The sequence below is a fragment of the Dipteris shenzhenensis genome, chromosome 4 (genome assembly GCF_047967505.1).
Source record: "Dipteris shenzhenensis isolate YYH24624 ecotype China chromosome 4, Dip_SZ_1.0, whole genome shotgun sequence".
NCBI classification, from domain to species: domain Eukaryota; kingdom Viridiplantae; phylum Streptophyta; class Polypodiopsida; order Gleicheniales; family Dipteridaceae; genus Dipteris; species Dipteris shenzhenensis.
This window is the reverse complement of record NC_141599.1, coordinates 58,833,586-58,846,526: the sequence shown is the minus strand read 5'-3', so window position 1 is coordinate 58,846,526 and position 12,941 is coordinate 58,833,586. Positions and strand designations below refer to the sequence as shown.

At 44.6% G+C, this 12,941-nt stretch overlaps 1 protein-coding gene across 1 annotated transcript in view; it reads right to left on the bottom strand.

Moving 5' to 3' along the window:
- The window catches only part of TOP6B (topoisomerase 6 subunit B), a 73,301-nt gene that overhangs the window by 24,124 nt on the left and 36,236 nt on the right, over positions 1-12,941 (bottom strand). The window contains exons 17-18 of the mRNA XM_087373255.1: positions 8,513-8,607; positions 8,204-8,378 (exon numbers count right to left, since the gene is read on the bottom strand). Of these exons, the coding sequence (XP_087229381.1) occupies positions 8,204-8,378; positions 8,513-8,607 (270 nt within the window). The remainder of the gene's footprint in view (positions 1-8,203; positions 8,379-8,512; positions 8,608-12,941) is intronic.

The following is a 12,941-nucleotide window of genomic DNA, read 5'->3' as shown; positions in this document are numbered from 1 at the left end:
GAATTGCAAGAGGAACAGTGCACGGGTGAGCCCCTTGGTGTAAATCTTTTCCATTTCACAAGTATTAAATAAATACCGAAAGGGGCGCCAAGACATTTGGAGCCAATGGGTGTCTTGTGTACTGTTTTCATTGAGCAGGGGCATTCTAGCCAATTGTTATTCCCTTTATTTCTACGTGAATTTAAGTAAAGTAAGTGTTTGGCATGATGCATTGTAGCTGCATTTGAGGCATTTGACAGTTCAGCAGAGGTTCATTGCCCTTTAGCTTCCTGAAGGCCAGTTTATACACGTTGACTATGTCCTGGATGTAGTGTATATGAGCCACTTGTCACGTGAGGAGGTGATTCCACCTTTGCTTGGAGACTCATGTCTAAGGGGAAGTCACTTATCCCCATCACAAATCCTGATGTGACACGCTTATGTGACATCCCTCTACCCCGCCCCATCTCAGAGACCACCTGATATGTATGCCCTTCCCAAACCTACCACATGTACGTTGTTCATAGCACAGAATGTGCGAGCCGTATTACGTCGGCTCCACAACCAGCGAGCCCATGATCACGAGGGCCTACGCATTGAACACTTCACATATGCGCAAGACGTCCTAGCCCCGATCCTAGCACAGATGTTCAATCACACGCTGTGCCATGGTTTCCCCCCTACTTGGAGTACCACCACCAATGTGCCAATACGCAAAGCAGAAGACCCCATGGATACTAGGAACTGCCGCACTCTCACGATTGGTCATACATTGGCTAAGATATATGGGTCAGCAAGAGAGAGAGAGATAGAGAGAGAGATCAGCTTCTGCACAAAAGCACATGGGTAGCGGGCGTTGGGGCCAGAGACAACATTCCACCTTGGATCACATCTTCACCTTGCGGGCAGTCATCGAGGAGGCGACGTCAAGATCCTAGAAAGTCTATGCATGTTTTGTAGACTTTCGGAAGGCCTTCAATACAGTACCACAATTTTCAATCATACAGCGACTTCAAGAGATGCAGATCCCAGGAGACATAATATGGGGGGTGATGAGCTTATATGAGTCACTCAGAGGGAGAGTATGTGCCCCTAGAGGCCTGTCAGACTGGATCAAGAGCATGAAAGGGACGAGGCAGCGATGCCCTCTCTCACCGACATTATTTGGGCTATACATTGATGAGATCACGACCTTCATTGACCGTCTAGGGGGCGAGGATCATTGTTGGCTGATCTGATGATACAAATATTATTGTATGCAGATGGTATAGTCCTCCTATCTTCCCCAGCAGCAGGCCTACAGAGGCATCTAGAGGCCCTAGAGGGGTTTTGCAGAGAGAGAGACCTGACAGTCAACCTTGGCAAGACCAAGGTTATAATCTTCAACACCTCATGGGGGCAGTCTTACACCGCAGCAGCATTCCTAATGTCCTCAGCTCTTTGCTCCACTCTCATCGTAATCTCCCAAATCACCCACACCACAAGGTAGCTCCGGATCTGGCTAGTTGGTGCCATCAAGCCTTCCGGTATCCCCAAAGCTAGGGATCGGTAATTTGCTGGCTATGACGAGGATGTAAAGGGCTTAGGGGGTGAACAATCTTGCTACAAACAGAAGCACTCTGCTGAAACAAGGTTGCCTCTTTCTCATGAGGGGCTCCTTTCTTTAGTGTTGAACTAGATTACAAGAGTCATTGGCAAGGCTCTAATACCATGTCAGAGACAGAACCGCTTGCTAAAGCACTTGCATGCAGCGGAGAGGAACAACAAACTCTCTCTGATCTTCCCTTAAACAGTACAATGAATGAACTCACAAAACACTTGTATGCAGCCGAGAGGAACAACAAACTCTCTCTGATCTTCCCTTAAACAGTACAATGAACGAACTCACAAAACAGTAGATGTACAGAAGGTACAACAGTACAAAAGAATGCCAAAACACCTATCTATTCATCCACAAACGTGGGAAAAAGACAGCTCAAGGTGAACTAAGACCTCCAGCAGATGCTGGGCGAAACACAGCCAAGGATGTTCTTGTATGCCTCAATCAGGGGTTCAGACACCAGTGGCCTAGCAGCCAACTTGGGTCTGTGATGGCCGGACCTGGTCAGGGTTGACCAACCTACTGGTCAGTTGATTTTGACAGGTCTGCCAACCTGTCCCCTGAGCCTGGGTAGCCAGATTGCTGGCATGTCAGGAGCACACGCCACATGCACCTGACTTATCCCTGCACCAAACTACCTAAAACAAGGATTGTACGTGCAACCCTAATCTACTATAGACAGCCTCAGAGAGAGGTCTATTGCAGATCTGATTCCCTGTACCAACTGACACCATCCTCCCTAGATCTACTGCCCCTATATCCTCTTCATATGAGGGCTCACAGTCACCTCTAGCTGTACTTTCTACAACTCCCTTCCTCTACGGAGCTTCCATGTATCCTCCCACCTTGAATTCAATTGATCCTATAAGATCACAATTTTAACCCTTCGCTTTCCAAGCCTCTTAAAGTCTTCATCAAGCTCCTTACTCCTTAACACTATTGGGCAATCTTGTAAGAAAAATTTTGAGATCTCTAAGCTTCTACCTGCCACTTTCTTGACAGCTGATATATTTTCTTGGGTAAATGCTCTATACCTAGAGTCTGATCATCTGACTTTTGGTTCTGTGCCTCGAGATTCACCAAGTCCCGACTCCTCCTAATGCATCATGCCCTCTTTTCAAAAAAAGGATGGAAGCCAATAGGTATCAGAAACAATGTCACCTTTGCAAACAATTAGATCACTTTGCCTGCGAATGCTCCCAGAGGACTAGATAGACTAGGAGGCTCCCCCAGCAACCTCTGTTGCCCCCCTCCACATCCCACTTACCCTCATCCTCTGCTCCTCCAAGTTAGAGATGGATTCAGGTGCACAATCGCAGACGTCCTCAATCACCAAAGCAAGCCCCTCTCCCCCCTCAAGGCCCCAAATCCTTTTGCACCCCTTGTAGAAGATGAGAAATCAACTTCAAAAGAAGAAGGCATTGATTCACGGACCAAGGGTAGCTTGTACTCTTCACATTGATGAAGAGCAAGGTCACTAGTGTAACAATATTGAAGGTCATGTTGACATTCCTGAAGGTGGACCACTAAAAGATTCCCATGAGACACAGCCCCCAGAGAGCCCCCAGAGAGGCAACCCATTGAGAGCAGCAGCAGTCCAAAGGTGGTCCCTCAATCCCCAGCTCTGACACCTCAGAGCATGTTGGTAGAGCCCTAACAGATTCAGATTAGATACTGCCTCAAGAGGGGTCGCCCACGAGGACTTCAGAGGCAGTCTTCCAGTCCCCAACTCTATCAATAAAAGATAGGCCACTGCTTTTCTCTGTTTCTACTTGGGATCACCAGGCTTTTTCTCCATAATAGGTCCTCTCACCCATACACTTCCTACACCTATCACTATATTCTAGACGAGGTCTGATCCCCTCCCAGCCCAAGGAGATGAGTTTTGATATCAGATTGGCTAAGCCTTTCCACCCCTCCTCTTGAAACATCAAACTATCAAGTTTCCTGCTATAAACATAAACAACCAGCAATGATGATATGGTCTAGGAGAGCGCTCGAGTCCATCCATATATCAATGCATCATCCATGTGGAGTGACTAGTACACTCATCATAGAAGTCCCATAGCACATGTATTGTCAGCAAACAATACCTCGGGTGAGACATTCAATGTCACCAAGCGACTTCTAGATACCGTGAGCCTGTCTGTTGACAAGGGGGTGGAGGAACTACCCCCCTCTTGAGCATCACGCAATGCTCCAGACCTACGCTCTGCTGAGCCTGAAGGAGCTACAACCAAAGTTAGCTCAAAGCACAACAACAGAGTGGACTACACCGCTCTGAGTGAAATCTGCTAGTTCACTCGCCTCCAAAAACTTGAACCACACACACATGGCAATAATGGATCCCAGGAACATAGATCCCGGTACTCGATATCCTTGCAGACTTGCATCACCGCAAGCTGAATCGGTTCAGCCAATCTATGCTAGACTTGGATCCTTGCCTCATGGTTCAAATCAAAAACCAATAGGCATGTACTAAATAGATTTACTGCTCAAGCCATGACGGGCAACAAGAGCATCCAAAACAGGCATGTGATACATGGATGTGCTGCTCTAGCCATGCCGGGCAACAAGAGCAATCCAACAGTAACAAGGACTACTTATTCTGCAATTTACCATTCAGCCTAGAAGAGGAGACTCTCCATCTTCTGACTGATACAAAAATCAACAAAACTAGCAGGGAAGAACCATCCTGCAAATTACCATGGAAAACTAGCAGGGAATAAGCATCCTGCAAATAATAAAGCAGCCTAGAAAGAGGAGACTCCAAAATTTCTGGCTGTTGTAATTATTCATACTAATATTACTGCTTTCTACCAAAGGAAAACAAATCTCCTAGCACGTGTGGTTGTCCTTTTTCACTTCTTGTGCTCCCATAGGTTGTTTCCGTTTACGATTGGGGCAAAATCTTTGGCCTGATGGCCCTCTTCTTTGCAAAGGAAACACTTTCCAGCTTCAAATAGGGCTTGCCGTTCCTCAGGAGACAATCTCTCTCTGGTACTGGGCTTACTATCAGGTCGTTGGTCCACATCAAACTTGACTTTGGTTGTCTTGGCAAATTTTCTTTTCGTGAAAGGGTCATCCTACTGCTTACGTTTGAATCCTGGAGTCATCCCTTGCATGAGAGCATAGGCTGTAGTAGCATTCTCAATCAGCTGAGAGATGTTGGAGACCTTTGTCTTCGTGCAATAGTCACGAAGCTCCTTTGGCAGCCCACAACAATACTTTTCCACCTGCTTAGACAATGATACGGTCCTATACGAGCTGACTGGCAATAAGACCTCCCAAAACTTTTTGTTATACTCTTCAAGATTCTTACAGTTTGCGGCATCCAGCTTATGCCATGCTGTCATTATATCCACTTCAAAAGTGGTGGTGAGCCAAGCAGATGAGAAAACTTGCTTGAACTCAATCCAAGTGTTAGGGGCTTTACCCTGCAAAAGCAAATTGGTCCACCATTGGAGTGTGTTACCTTTCAAGAAGGTGGCTGCCTTTCGTACCGTGGAAGACTCTATGAAATGACCACCGGAATAGGCAGCACCAAACTGTTGCACAAATGTCAGAGCCTTCAATCTGTCCTGCATCCCATTGAAGGTTTCAAACTTCACAGCTGCCCCTCCCTCCTTATAATCTTTCAGCTTACCTTTGGGAGTAAGATTATCATAAACTGGGGGCTGTAAATATGGTGGAGGCATCGTGGATCCCATATTCTGTACCATATCGCCTGTGCCCATGGTGGGGTTGACCATTCCAGATCCCATTCCCTACATCTGTGGCACACTCCAAGTGTTGCTTATCATTCCTGGCATCCCTGTCTGCATACCGGGCTGCATCCCTATGTTTGCATACATCATATTGACATTTGCAAGGGGAATTCCACCTGCCATATGCTGCTGCAAATTCTGCATTCTTGGCTGGAAACTACCCGAGTATGTACCAAGCATACTAAGCCCTTCGGTGGGCTGCCCCACCATTGACTGAAAAACTGATCCTCTGCCAAAATATCCTGGATGCTTCATGGGCTGAGGGAGGACTTGCTGTCCTTGATTAACTGAATGAAAAGTATTGACATTACCCGCTACAGGGGTGACTGTGGGCATCTCTGGTGGCTGTCCATTGAAAGATACACGCCTCTGAGTCTTCTTATGCTTTGTTTGCTTCTTCTCAGCTGTCTTTTTGCTTCCAGGGGGAGCATTACTACCAAGAGAAGCTTGCATAATCTCCATGAAAGTCTGTTGCAGACTCCCACTGCACTTTGCATTCGTAACTGAAAAAGGGCATTGGGATCAAGCTCCTCTGCCTCATCTACCTCGTACTGTGAATCCTCAGTGGCATGTTGTCCCTCATCATTTTGCTCTTCTTCACCCTCACTGGTATTGTGCTCCTCATCAAAGCTGTCTGCTTCCTGCTCGGAGATAGTGAGTGATCTCTTGCGGTGCGACATGATTGTTAATGGTATGGCTGTAACAAAAATGCAATGGGGCTTTCTTCACCCAACACTCCCAGGGCTCACCTCTGTAGGAAGATGGTGATATCCCAGCAATGGAACCACTAAAACTGGCCTTTGATAAACAAAAGGGCAGTGATCTTCTTCTACTCAGTCATAAACTTCATAATAGACACAATGCAAGCTTCAGTCACTTAACCACTTAGCACAACTTAGAAACAAGCTTCAACAACAACAAAGGTGAGGCTAGAATGCCCCTGCTCAATGAAAATAGTACACACTGCACCCACTAGCCCCAAATGCCTTGATGCCCCTTATGGTATTTATTTAATGCTTCTGAATGGAAATGCTTTACAACAAGGGTTCCACCCTGCACTGTTCCTCTCTGTAAATCCTCTACTTGTCTTTAAGGCATCTAATCCCAGTGCACCACTAGAATTCCCACTAGCAAGGCATACTCAGGCATTCACTTCTGATCTGACACAACTTAGAGGCATTCAAGCATCCAAACCACTGGCAAACTAAGCTCAAGGCTATCACATGCATCCACACTGTCCTTAGGCCTTCCACAGGATCACCCTTGCCTTTGGGTGCTTCCTAGAACCTATTGGAGTCTTGAAAGGACTGCACACAACACGCATGCACTGCAAAAAGCTGCAAAGCAAGAAAGAACAAGGAAAAAACGAACCTAGAACAACTCCCGCTGTCTGTGGCAAAGGGGTGAGCTCTTCCTCGCACCTATCCTCTGTCCAGGCTCCCCGCAGGGTGCAGGTGTCTTCCAACAATCAGGAGAAGAGAGAAATGAAGGTAGAGAGCGGAGGGTGAACAAGAAAGAGCTGTAGAGGAAAGATAATTCACACATCTGCCCCGAAATGATTGCCTCAGGATCTGTGCCTGAGTCCTCCTAAGAGAAGGTGCCAACAGCAGCACGGAAAGTTCCTCTTGCAGCCTGCACTGGTCCAAAACAGCTCCAGAAGCCACCACGCAGCCAAAAACATGTGCACAAAGGTCTAGCACAGCAAAAGACAACCCCGGGCACCTGCTTGAGGCAACTGAACACGTCTGTACAGATTCCGTATAGTCGTACGAACATCCGTACAGCCCGTACGAAAATTTTCAGAAAGTTCAAAAATGACTTCTTGCACTTCCTAGAAGCACTTCCTAGAAGTGCGTACTAGCCTTAGAACAATCAAAACAGAGTTAAAACGACTGAAAACAGGCTTCAAACAGCTCAAACAGCTCAAAAACTGCACAAGAACAACTGAAAATGTCCAACACCTCTGGGAGAGTGAGGGGAGAGAGATGGAAGGTGGGGGAAGGGCATGCATACACATGCATGACAAATGGCATCTCCTCCTTGCCATTTGCCCCTTCATTAAAGTCCTAACCCCCATACCAAGGACAACATTGGTTGTCCTTGGACCCAACTTTTAGACCCCTCTTTTAAAGCCTTTGCCTTGCCCCTAGGACCTAGTGGTGCACCTAGACTTTGCCCTTAGAGTCCCTCATGGCCAGACCATCACTTAAGCATGGTTAACCTTGGATTAAGCGTAGGTTGAGTTACGAAGATACTTTACATCACTTCTCACGTCCTCGTGACAAGATGGCTTGACAGACTTTCATCTCAGCAAGTTTCACTACTTCCTAACTTGGTTCAAATAGTCTCTTTCTCCAAGGTTGGGATTCCCGATTCTGGGCTCTTGGAAAGTATTTGGATCTCTTGATGAGTTCAAATTTCAGTCCTCTGAATGCTCCACGTGGCCTTCCATCTGCACTTCTGCTTATCAACAACTGCTTCCATCATACAGCAGCCACCAGGAGATGAGATCCTCTCACAGAAGAGCGCACTTACACAGTCTCCCAAATATTCAATTAGGGGAGGAGAAACACCCTTTCGACCCTTGGATTCATGAGAGAAATTCCTAGACACATTACCAGCAGTAGCAACTCTTTGATCAGAGAGCAAAATACCAATACCATGCTGGAGAGGCTTTCTAAAGTTGAATTAGAGGAAGATGTAACAAACATTTCTTTTATATTATGGGTCAGAGGCATGGGAAGGAAGTTATCAAACAGCTCTAGGCTCACAGGAGTTACTCCTGGTTATTTTGAATTCGGCTTATACTTAATAGAAGTCTCTTGTTTGCAAAAATTAAAATTAAAGAATAACTTACCTGATCTACATGCTGAATTAGTTTTTGCCTTAGCATAGACTCTGTTATGCTGTGTGATGCCACTTTGTCAAGGAGCTCATCATATTCTTCTCCATATCTTTGCCGTTTGGGCTTGCGAGATTCAGTAATTGTAATCAAGGTATCATATATAGCCTGTGAAACATTAGGAATGTACCTGCACAAACATATAATTACCAAAGTAAATACTGTAAACCCCCCAGGAGAAGAGTGATTTGCCTCTATTGATAATCTACAAAGTGAGGAACACCCTGCACAGTGGCGTATTCTACAAAATCCAGCCTCACATACTTAGCCAGATTTCTTTTTCGCTCTTGCTTGTCCCGTGCAGCTTGTTGCCTGGAAATCTTTACTTTTAATTGATTGCAGCACTGTTGAACTGCCAACTGCAAAACATACATAAAATGGAAAATCATGGCAATACATTCAGTGTTTTAAAAGACAATGTATAGCAATGATACCTGACTGATTGACATGCTATATACGAGGCATAAGAAAAGGGGGTAAGTACAACAGAGTTGCAGCATTAGTGCTAACCCACCTTCCTGTAAACATAACGCATTCATAGTTTCTGACTCTTAAATCTGGGATTCTTTACCAAACAGCTCTTCTCCTATGTATGGACTTGAGACTCTAAATTGAAAACTTTTGATAGGACAAATAACACAATATCTGTCAACAATAGGGGAAAACAGAATAATCGCAAAAAAGCAATTACTACAGATTATGGGTTGGCACCAGAAAAAAATGCATGAGCTTATGGTGCTTGCTGTGATGAAAGGCTTATCAAAATCTGAAGGCCACAAAGTTATCACGGGCATAAGTCAAAGCCATATGCAAAGTTATCAGAGCCTTTAAGGCCTATGGTATGGCCCTTGATGAGTAACATGCAGTGTTTCAAATTGATACATATCCTTGAGAAAGTGTACAGCAGCTTGTAGGTTTTCTTTCCCATCGTTTGCAGCTCCTATTCCTACCTATATCCATACTTCAATATGAGTGATCCAAGCCCTTGTTGCTGAATAGCTTAGCACCATTATAGGCAAACTCTGTGAACAAAATGAGAGACTGACCAAGCTGAACTCAAGATTGCAAAATGAAGAATGGGTGAATGAGGGCTGCCCAACATGACAAAACCATAGGGTGGCACCCAACTAGAGTTAAACCACACATGCTAACACTAACTCAACCTCTAGCTACAGTTAAGGGGAAAAAACCTTAAAAAGGATTAAAAATACCCCTAACCCTTCTAGCTCATAGGTACATTGGCCATTGCCTTAACGCTACACTATTTCCAACACTACCCTTATAGTGACAATGTCCTCGTAAACAAGGAGTGATCTCAATCACAAAATGGAAGTAAGCCCAAAGCTTTGCAAAAAGCTTCAAACTTTTCTCTCTGGAGGGCCTTGGTGAAAAGAGTTGCAACGTTCTCTTGTGTAGGACAGTATATCTCTTCTGCATAACCTCTCTCTGACATAATAGTAATGGATCTCAATGTGTTACTAGTGCATGAAACACAAGATTCCATGCCACCACAATAGCACTTGACTGTAGGTAAATATACGAGTAGATAGCTACAAACCACCTCAAAGATCTACCATCAATCTCCTGAGCCATACACATTCGACAGTAATTGTGAAATCTGCCTTGTACTCAGCTTCACAAGCTGAGGTTGCCAGAGTAGATTGTTTCTTGTTCAGCCATGAAATGCATGAAGTGCCATTCCACTATTGGACTGTCTAGTGTCATACTCATGGTGACTCACCAGCCCAATCTGAATCACTGAAAGCATAAAAGTCAAAGTCACCCCCTAGCAGCCTCAATCCTGGCTCCATAGGAGTTGCAATAGGCTTGCAGTCTTGAAGATCGAACGTTTGCAACGGTCCCTGAATGTATTTGGACTATTTGAGCATGATACTTTCATCTATCTGCATAAACAGAATGCCCAAATAAAAGTGTAACAAACTGAGAGATCAGATATCTCTCAAATGAAGCTTCATTGAATTCTGCAATTTTCTATTCATTTGTGCCTATGAGCAGCATATCTAGCCACATACAAGATGACAATCAGCAAATCTTTTTCGTCTTCCTTGACATAAAGGGTACTCTCAGTTGGACTATTTTGAAGACCCTGATTGATAAAAAATGTATGAATTTTCTCATACCAAGCCCTTGGAACTTCTTTCAGCCCATGAAGTGCCTTATAAAGTCGGCATACCTTAAGCTCTGACTAGGCAGCTGAACACCAATAAGCTGACTCATATACACTTCTTCCTGCAAGTCCCTATTGAGAGAAAGGCCCTTTTGATGTCCAACTGATGTACTTTCCATCCAAAATGAGCAGCCAATGTAACAACACATGTGATGGTCATCATCCTAGAAGAGGGGGCAAAGATTCCCCCTTCTACAGGGATTAGCCCTTGGCAACCAACCTTACCTTGTATGTATCAATCGTACCATCAGATCTCTTTTGATCTCTCACTTTGCTCGGCAAATCCACCAGTTCCCGTGTAGTGTTCTTCCTAATAGAATCCAATTTCACAAGCACGGCCCTCATCCAATGCTCATTGGCTTGAGCATCCTAAAAAATGCTTGGTTCTTTTGTATCATACAATGAACTCATCCAAGCGCTATGACAAAAGTTTGCTCCATCTAGATTATGTTCCTCTAGAGCCAGCCCTAGTTCTACTAGAGAGAGGGGATGAAAGTCTGATGTCTTGTAGAGTGTGTAACAGCCATCTAGGGACTGTTCTAGCTTCTTGAGAAGAAGCCCTCTCTTCTCTGACAACCTCCTGCACATCTTCATGTGTGATAAGCTCATCATGGGACCTTATCTCGAGTATCCAAAGGCTGAATATTCTGATTTTCTACTGGCTGCTCTAACTGCAGGAACAAGAATGGAGAAGACTTATGAACACGAGAGCAGGAAGTGAACACAAGTGAACTCCAACTGAAATGTTCAACCAAATGAAGTACAAGTACTTGGTATATATAGTCCAAGTACTAGAGCACACAAAAACTCTAAAATAGACTAAGTCCTAGTCTATCCTACACCACCATATCACTGTATATATCTATACAAATCCCCCCTCAATAATATGGCTGAAATGCTATGGAATGATCTCAGAAGCACCTGCAGTACCTTAAAGTACCATGGTTGCACAAATTGATCCACATGTGGATATAGCAACCTATGGGAGTACCAAAGAAAATAATGTCATTTTACAACGTCCCTTGATATTGTTTCAATGTCTCATATCCCCAAGCCATGTCGATGTCGTGTGAAGAGAGGCGCTGACCGGCTTTTAGTGAAGATATATGCCACATTGCCCTCAATGAAACAATATTTGAGATCAATGAAGCCATTGTGTACAATCCCGCACATAATGATGGTGGTTTTCTTTGTGTTTCATGCGAGCATGAAATATAGGATTGTTTCCAATAGCAATGCAACTCTCGCTATCACAGAAGATTGGAGTTGTGTCACCATCATGCTCAGAGTTGCGTCACCATCCTGAGCATGATGCAAGTCATGCAGAAGCTTCCTTGACTACATACATTCCATAGTGGCTGAATTTGCAGCTTTGTATTCTACTTCACTGGAGAAGAGAGACACGCCGTCTTGCTTCTTACTGAACCATGAGATGCACGCTAAGCCCAATGAGAAGCAATAGCCGGAAGTGGACATGCGATCATCGATGCCCCCTAACGAATCTGAGTCGAAAAGCCACTCAGAGAAATGTCACCATCTGAAACATAATGCAGCCCATAGGAAAGTGTTCCCTGTACATATCTGAGAACTCTCTTTGCTGCATTCCAATGTGTGACCGTGGAACAATGCATGAACTAGCTAAGAAGCCCTGTGGCATAGGCAATGTCTAGCTGTGTAGAGCATAAGTAGATCAAACTGCCAACCAACTGCCGGTACAATGTGCCATCAAACTTTTCAGCTATATCATGCTTGCTTCGATTGATTCCCTTTTCCAATGGTGTGGCCACAGGCTTGTAGTTCTCCATCTTAAATTTCTGCAACAACCCCTTCAAATATTTTGTCTGTGACATAGAAATCCACCCTTGGGTTTGCCAAAATTCAATGCCAAGACAGTAAGTGTAAGAGGCCCAAATCTGTCATGTCAAAAGTCTGACACAAGACGGACTACACTGCTGCAATTTGCTAAAAATTACTGCCAGTGAGTATGATGTCATCAACATAAAGAACAAGCATGACCAAATCTGATTTTTGTTGCAGAACATATAAATTTGGCTCTGTATGAGTGTTGACAAAACCCTGGGACAGCAAGAACTGATGTATCTTATGATACCATGCACGAGGCGCTTGCTTCAGCCCATACAAGGCTTTCCTAAGCTTGCATACCTTGTGTTCATGTCCCTGAACAACAAAACCGTGTGGCTGATGCACATAATCCAACCATAAAACGCAGCAAGAGAGATGACAAAGCAAATGGTAGTCATCTTGGCCACCAGAGCAAAATTCTCCTCATAATCTATCCCTTCTTCTTCTGCATACTCCTTGGCAACTAAACCGGCTTTGTACTTCTCAACTGTACCATTTGCATGATACTTTATTTTGGAGATCCATTTGATGCCAACCACATTCTTGCCAATGGGCGCATCAACCAAGTCCCATGTAGCATTCTTTTGAATGGATCTAATCTCAGCTTCCATGGCTTTCTACCATGCCGGATTTCCCTGAGCA